This window comes from Epithele typhae, assembly GCF_022376455.1.
Source record: "Epithele typhae strain CBS 203.58 chromosome Unknown BXZ73scaffold_65, whole genome shotgun sequence".
In the NCBI taxonomy this organism is placed as follows: Eukaryota; Fungi; Basidiomycota; class Agaricomycetes; order Polyporales; family Epitheliaceae; genus Epithele; species Epithele typhae.
In genome coordinates this window covers 220,230-228,331 of record NW_025954256.1, presented here as the reverse complement: position 1 = coordinate 228,331, position 8,102 = coordinate 220,230, and the positions used below count along the sequence as shown (strand labels likewise).

The 8,102-nt window shown below is 59.8% G+C and overlaps 2 protein-coding genes across 2 annotated transcripts; one reads left to right on the top strand and one right to left on the bottom strand.

Moving 5' to 3' along the window:
* Positions 1–2,390: 2,390 nt before the first annotated feature.
* Positions 2,391–3,198, top strand: BXZ73DRAFT_19945 (uncharacterized protein; the record flags this gene model as incomplete). The annotated part of the gene is made up of 2 exons (XM_048017591.1): positions 2,391–2,504; positions 2,527–3,198. Coding segments are annotated over 2 exons (786 nt in total), but the record flags the coding sequence as incomplete, so codon positions are not given.
* Positions 3,199–5,841: 2,643 nt separating this feature from the next.
* BXZ73DRAFT_105456 (uncharacterized protein) lies at positions 5,842–6,350 on the bottom strand (the record flags this gene model as incomplete). Its single annotated transcript, XM_048016261.1, has 2 exons — positions 5,842–6,103; positions 6,196–6,350. 2 exons carry the CDS (start codon positions 6,348–6,350, stop codon positions 5,842–5,844), a joined length of 417 nt encoding a protein of 138 aa, XP_047873772.1.
* Between the last annotated feature and the right edge of the window lie 1,752 nt (positions 6,351–8,102).

The following is an 8,102-nucleotide window of genomic DNA, read 5'->3' as shown; positions in this document are numbered from 1 at the left end:
CCCCGAACGAGTAAGTCTCAGGCCTCAGTGCAGCGCACCGAGAAACATGTCTTGCGCGGCCGAGATCGCGTCTTGTGCGCGTTGTTGTGCGCGTGGATGTCCCATGTGGCGAAGTCAGCAGGACACTGCGGTTTCCACTCGCCCAAGTCTTGTGCGGCTTGCGAGGTGTCGCAAGGACGCGCGCATCGACTTCTATGGCTCCTGGCAGTGTTCGATTCACCTGGGGCGTACCAGGGGAGGAGGCGCGCACAGCTTCTTGTGGTCGTTGAGGTCATCAGCTTGAGCACCGTGGGCGAGGGCGGATCGATCGTGCGTGTCGCAGAGCAGCGTAAGTCAGGGTGTGCTTTGGGATGCCAGTGAAGTCGAGCTGTGACGACGTGCCCACATGAGTGGTCAGCAGATTCCATCCAGTTGCGCTGAGGAGTCGGACCCACCTCGATCGCGGAAGACGCTGCCTCTAACATGAAGGAACCCGTGTGTTGAACCAGATGAGCACCTTCCGGACAGGGAGCAGGCTTGTTTTCCGCTCACGACCGGGAATTCCGACACGTAGATGGGCGCCCTCGCTCCATTCACTTTCGCATCGATACCCATGTTGGAACACAAGGCGGTGTAATCGTTCTAGACGTAGAGCTGGTTGGTGGTATCCACCGAGCCCGCGGATGGGATGGGTTCATCATTCCATTGTGATCCCAGTGTGCGAATTGGACTGCGAAGGATGGTCAGAAACTCGAGAAGGAAACACGGTTGAGCTTAAAATGGTCATTGGTCGCCGCCCAACATTCGAACGTCTGATCGCAACGAAAAACTGTCTTACCGGACTGGGTGTTCTGCTTCTCGGTGGTCACAGCACGCACGGGCACCCCTGACTCAGATGGGATGGCCCCGTACACCCTGAATGCCGAAGCACATTGGAAGTCGTTTCTGAAAAAAAAAAAAACGCTGCAACGAGGATCAATCTCTGAAATGGCGATATAGCCAAAATGTGGTAACATACGAGCCCCCTTGTCAAACGGCGGTATAGGAGTCGTTTGCCCTTCTGGGAATGCAAGGCTTTCAACCGCTGGCCTTGACTACAATCGACAGTGATGAACCCATGAGAGACGGTAGTTCATATTTGTGTGGGGAGGGGTACTTGGCAACGACGAGAACCCTACATGTCCCCACCAGCGACCTCTGCGAGCCGCGGACAGACTGCATGCTCTTCGCCGTAATCAAATCCCGACATCCTGGCTTTCCAACTCCATGACTGAGCCGGAATACACATCCAGTGCTCGACGGTCCATGACACCTCCCCGGATGAGTCCCACCGGTACCTGTCTTAGATGTTGCTAGTACTCCGAGCCCTCGGTGCGTTGACGTCCCTGCAGGTTTGGTGTGCGTTGAGACATATCATCGGGATGGTATGGCCGCCAGGGAGAGTGTTCGAAGTGGACAAATGTGGAGGGTAGGGTGCGGAGGAACAAGTTTGGAGGAACTCTTGCTAGTAGTAGCCTCAGTTTACAGCGCCAATCTTATCGCGGCCAACGACGCAGGGCGGGCGCTAGTCGGGATTCGCGCCTTGCGTCCTCCCCTCATCTCCTTGTCAGCGCGTCACGCGCAGCTCCTAAGCAAGCCAATTTCGGCCATCTTGCGTACACAATAGCACCATCTACCAGTGGTGAATTAGGGCCCCTGGTTCTCTGGCCTTTCCATGGCAGGACGCCGTGAGTGGCAGCACAGGACATGTTCTTGGGCGCGTGTACGTGCGGATATACGGGCGCGCCGCGCAAGAAACTTGCCACTTGCCTTCGAGGTTGTTGGAGGAGCCGGTCAGTAGTCGACATGTCCTTTGTGCGCTGCAATGCACTACTTATCAACGCTGCAGATGTGATTGGCTCTACGCGAGCGACTGACTTCAAGCGTCTCTGACCAGCTGGGTCAAGCCCCGGCTCGTTCCCGTCGTCACGGATCCGCAACATGGTTCACGCAAGTTTTCGTTTTCCTCAACACCAGCTCGCAAGTGGCACGCAACGTCACTCGGGCGGTAGGCAAAGTTCAATCGTTCAATCGTTCATTGTTCAAACTTCCCATGTGTTGTGAGGCAATCACGTAATATCATAACGGGAATAGAGAGAGCGCTCAAGCAGTGCTGTACTTGTCGGATTCTGTGATGGTCCTCACGGCCACTGCACCGCCTTTACTTACCGGCGACTTGCTTTCGAGCATGAGGGCTCCGTCCCTCCACCCACCACCCAACAGACGAGATGGTCCCCTTAGAGAACACTAGCATTGTGGGTTCAGCCTCTCGTACCGTGTTCTGATTATCTCAATCGGATTTCGTCCAGCCAGGACCCAAACCGCCGGTGGTGTCGTGGATCTCGACATCCCAACAGCGCGAACACGCTTGACAGCTTTGCACAACTACACTGGAACGGCATTATGAGGAGAAGATCAAACGTTGGAATGCCGAGCTAGATATGCTCCTGGTGTTTGTGCGTCTCCCCACATACCGGTTACTGTTAGTGTGTTGATTGATTCTCACAGGCGGGTCTATTCTCGACCGCTCTTACCGCATTCATCGTGCAGTCATATCCCCTCCTGCAACCAGCAGACACAGACACGATCATCTTCGCCCTCGCTCAGATGTCGAGCCAACTTGACAGCTACACCGTCTCCGCGTCGTTCGTGAACTCCACCGTACGCACTCTATTCCGTGCAACAGACGGCGATACCGGATTCAAGGCCCCGTTATACGCCATTTGGGTCAACGGTCTATGGTTCTCCTCCCTCATCTGTACGCTCTCAGCATCCTCCATTGCTGTCCTAGTCAAACAATGGCTTCACCAGTACGGCCAGAGTCTCTCTGGCACGACGCAAGAGGCCTCACTTCTCCGCCAGTATCGCCACGAGAGTATGTTGAGATGGCACGTGTCTAGCATCATCGCCGTCCTTCCCATCCTCCTTCAAACTGCGTTGGCTCTATTTCTGGGGGGTCTGCTCATTCTCCTCTGGAACCTCCACCGTTCTGTTGCCATCGTGGCCACTGTCCTCGTCTCCATCTTATTGTCTTTCACCGTCGCGACGACCCTCCTTCCGATCATCTACACGGACTGTTGCTTCCAGTCACCACAGGCGCTGTCGCTCTTCATCTTCACTCAGACTGTCGCCCATCTTGCATGGAAGCTCGCCCAAGCCGTAGAGCAGTGGACCCGTAACGCCGCCATGTTTGCAGAGACCGCTTCCTGGTCTTCGCTCCACTACACCCTCCTCGCCTCCGCCCAGAACGCAGCAACATCAGTTCTCGCCTGGCTCGGCCCCGCCGGACGCTTCCGCACCTGGCAAGCTCGAGAGCGTCCCGCCGCGGCTTCGCAGCAGGTCGAGTTGGAGCAAGCCCTCGCCCTCACATCCTACTACGTCACCGCGAACCCGGCGCTGCTCAACACGACGCTGCTCCCGTGTCTGATGGACATGGGTCCCGCGCTCTCGGACACGATGAGCGCGCGCTACGGTGCGCTCGTGCGTGAGCTCACGGAGAAGCTCCCGAGCGGCGAGTGGAGTTCGTGGCGGCCCGTGCTCCCGTTCGTGCTTGTCGTGCTCTCGATGATGACGAGCGAGCCGGGGTGCAGTCGAAGCTCAGCATGCTGTACCTCCGCGCGCTGGCGCAGCTGGTGGGGCGACGACTCGCAGCGCGCGAGGCGTTCCAGCGGCTCGTCACGTACTTGGAGTCCAGCCAGATCGGATCGGACAAGCAGCTCGTCTTCGAAGTCGACGTCCTCGAGGACGGTCAGCCACAGCTCGTTTTGTCGTTCGTGTCAGAGGCGCTGACTCCCTCCCAGTCGAGGCCACATTCCCCTCCGACGAAGAAGACATCGAGGCCCTCCTCGACCTCGACGACGCCGACGCCATCGCATGCTACTTCACCGCGCTGGCCGAGACGGTCAGGTACCTGCTCCTGCACCGCGCGCGCCTCGCGCGCAGCATCCACGCCGCGCCCGTCCGCGCCCGCGTCCGCGCCCTCCTGTCCCGCTTCGGCTCCTTCCTCCTCGCGCCCCCGTGGCGCTCGCGCGTCGCCCGCCAGCGCGCCGTCCTCCGCGCGCTCGACTTCTCGCGCCTCCCCGAGCTCGTCCGCGAGCTGCACGCGGCGCGGAGCACCCGCGACCTCGTCAGCGACCACGTCGTCGGCGCGTTCCGCGGCGCCCTGGGCACGTTCGAGGAGGGCTGCATGCGGGGTGTGGGCGCCGCGTCGGCGCGGGTCGGCGGCGTCGGCGGGGGCGCGAGACCGAACGCGGACGACGAGGTCGCTTTGGTCACTGCGCTGCACTCGGTGCGGGGGATTACTGAGGCTTTGGAGAGGCGCGTGAGGCAGCGCGAGCGGTCCCCTGCGCCGCTGCCGCCGCCGAACATCCCTCTGCCACCGCGTCCGGGTTCGCCTCGGGAAGCCCGTCAAGCTGGGGTCCATGCTGTCGCTGAGGCAGGTCAGTATCTTCCCGTTTTTCGCGCGTCCAAGCTGTTGAACTCGCTGCTAGAAGACCCTTCCACTCCCCAAACTACGCCCCGCTCTCCATTGTCTCCACGCGCACATGCCTCCGATCGAATAGAAGTCGAGGAAGCCCTGATGGCGACATTCGGATTGCAGGATGAAGACATTGCCGATGCGTATCAAGTCGTAGAGGGGGGCAGCCCCCCGGAGCTCCCGCGCGACGACGTCTCCGAGATCCTCACCCTTTGGATGGATCATCTCGAGCCGAACGGACGAGGTAGGTCCCATCGTCCGCTCGTCGTTCCGAACGTGCTTGCTTGCGGCAGCTATACTTATTCTCTGTTAGCAGATCCCGGGCGCACTGCAGGTGCGGGCAGTCAGCGCGAAGAGATGACGTATCATCCAGAACACGACCCGCTACCCCCTGACACTGTCGCTGCAGACTTCCATCGAGGGACCAGCAAGAGCATGCCGAAACTGAACGGCCCCCGGCCGAACGGCATAGACTGTCTGTCTTCCGGCAGTGAGTGCGAACTTGGAGAGCGTTCCATCAACATGTACTGACGAATCTCACTCAGGACCAGTGACTATTGACTGGCCACGGTTGCCGAAGAGATCCCAATCTGAGGTTTTCGAGGGGACAAACACACAACCTGCATCGCCCCGACAGGATAGAGAACGCTCTGGCGAAGACAACGGCGACCCTGGCGACCTACTATATTCAACACCGTGATCGCTTCATTCCGAATCACACGACACCCTGTCCTCGGAACATACACGAAACTCATCTACATTGGCGCTCCAACGGAATGCCCAGAGCCCGCTGTGTCATCGACCAGGACTAGCCGGACGAAACTGGCAGGGACCCGGTGTTTCCGGACTTTGGCGACACCGTCCATACAATTCACTCTATCACGATACCGGCGTCGACCACCCTCGTCGCGCATACAGTCATTCGCTACGGTCACGTATCGCCGGTGGTCAAGCTTCAAGGATCAGAACATAGTGCAAAGGTGAAGCACGGGCGGGGACACTGGGAACGGGACGGGGACCCCAGACAACCAGAGCGGAGACGCAGGTGGGCCGCTCCAAGAGAGCAAGAGGACGTCCACAGGTCCGTTCTTGGATACGCTACACAGACCAGATTGATTGCATGGTATCTAGTATACATATATGCGCATATCTAGTACAGGGGAAGTGCAGAACCACGCGCGCCACTGGCACACGATGGTATTAAGAAGCGAACCGGACAGAGACCGACGCATGGCCTGTGTGGAACCATCGAGTGCTGAATGTCCGCACTCGAGGGGTCGTCGTAAGGAGTGCATATATGTAGGGCGCAACCGTTGGTCCAGCCTCTCGCGAGTCTCGACAAGTGATCACCGCCGGTGGGGGGACGGGAGACCCCCACTGCGCGGGGGCGCCGAGGTAATCATGTGGTAGATGTCGTCGAGCACGTCGTTCCCGCGGCGGCGGGGCTCCGCCGTGTGGCCCGGTGCGTTGTCGCGCACGAGAATGAGCGGCCGGCGCGGCTGGTTCGACAGCATCCGCCCCATCTCGTCCACCACGTCCACGCCGCTCGACATGAGGGTCAGCGGCCGGAGGGGGCGCGGGGGCACCGGGAGCCGAAGCTCGGGGACCCTGGTGAGGCCCGCCGTAGACCGCGTCGCCGTCGTCGTCGCCGTCATCGGAGGCGGAGGTGGAGGTGGAAGGGATGGTGGGGTCGACAGCACAACCGGAGCTGGCGGCGAGGTGCGCGGACGCCGCTCACGTTCGCGTTCGCGTTCGCGTTCGCGGTCACGGTCGCGGCGGCGGCGAGAGCCGTGATGTACGGGGTACCGGTGCTCGCGCCGATCGAGACGCTCCTGGCGGTCCTGCTGCTGCGCATGCGAGACGACCAGGGCGAGGGCGGGGGACGAGCCCCCGGACGTGGAAGACGGGGAGGACCTGTGTGGCCTCGCACCTTGGTGCGGGCGTGGGCCTGGGCGTGGTGGGTGGTCGTCTGGTCCATGGGGTGGGGCCGGGGCCGGGGCCATGGGAGCTTGGACTTCGATAGAGGGCGGACCTAGGGCCGCGCCATCTCGATCGCGGCGCGACGAGGAAAGCTTTTCGTCGCTTCCTGAACCTGTGCTGTCAATATCCGCCACATTGCCGGAACTGTTGTCCGGGGAGTCTGTGTCTTCAGAGCCTGACCCAGGCGACGCGCTTGTGCTGCTAGCAGAGACATGACCAAAGGACCCGGTCAAGCTCTGACGGTCGAGATTGTCATCGGAGCTCGACTTGGTTCGAAGAACTCCGGACTTGGAAGGGGAGGGGGTGTCCCGAGGTGGCCCAGAAGGCGTGGCTTTCGCCCAAGCGCGAATGCTGGCGCGAGTGGGAACAAGGAGACTCTCGGAACTGCCGGACGATGAAGTAGAAACGGTTTTGTTATCGACATCGGACGTTAATGATTGTGAGTGGGAAGGGGTCGCGGACGGCGACTGACGACGGTCGCAAAAGGCAGCGGCGAGTGTAACGTGTTTCAACTCTGGCGCGCCGGAACCGACGGCATTGGGAGAGGAGAGGACAGAGCTTGGAGTTTGTAGTGTAGATTGACAGGAAGGGGTCGTGTTATCTCCAGAAGCAAGTTGGGGGAGCTGGGTAATACGGTCGAATGCATAGATGGGGTGGAGTCGGTAGAGAACGTACCTTGCCTGACGACGACGTAGACTCCGATTTAAAACTTACGGGAGGCATAACTGCTGCGTGTCTGTGGGAGTGCAGAGGGTGGGCATGAGGATCGTGGACTGTTACTCGTGTGTGCTGCCCAGCCTCAGGGTTGAGAGACGAGTCCTGGGAGGCGGTATGGACGGAGTCCTGTTGCCTATGCATGATGTAGGATAGGAAGCCGATGGATGGACTGCATTGGCAGTGAGCGGGGCAGCCTAGGTCATGGTGGGAGGGAAGAGCGACTACACGGCCCTTGGGTGGAGCAACGAGTAGGCACGGGCGTCTGCACCGGCCCGACTAGTTACTCAGATCGCCATCTCTCGTCCTTTCCCGCGACAACTCAACGACAACTGATCACCGCACGGCGCAAAGTGCAAACGGCGAACCGAGGGAGGATGCATACCCGGCTCAGAGGTATGCTCAGGTACAAGTGCATGCATATGAGGGTAGGAGCAGAGAGCAGCGGGATGATCAATATTGTTTGAGGGTGTGTTTAAGCGTTCATGATTCGTGAAGCTTGCTGGTGAACAGTCGGAGCTCTGGCGTATCGAGCAGGTGTAGCAGGCCATCGTTGGCTCCCGGCGCCCGCAGTTAATTCAGCACGGGACCAGCTCTAGCCCGCTGGTAGGGAGAGTCCTTAGCATGTTGGCATGTGCAAATACGAATTTGCCATACAACGTCACTCGGAGGTTGCCTACCAACGTTGGTGATCTAGTGTGGGTATTGTTCACACCGTTGGAGTATTAAGATCTCCCGGGGAGGCTTGTGAGGCGTTCGCGAGACAAGTGTTGTAATTTGACGAGGGACGACGGAGGGGGAAACGGGCGCTTGTTTGATCATAAGGCGCTCACGCCCAATTCAGGGCCGGGCGCATCTCAATCGAGACATAGAGACGCCCATCGAAGTTATCATCAGCACATCGCCCGTCGAG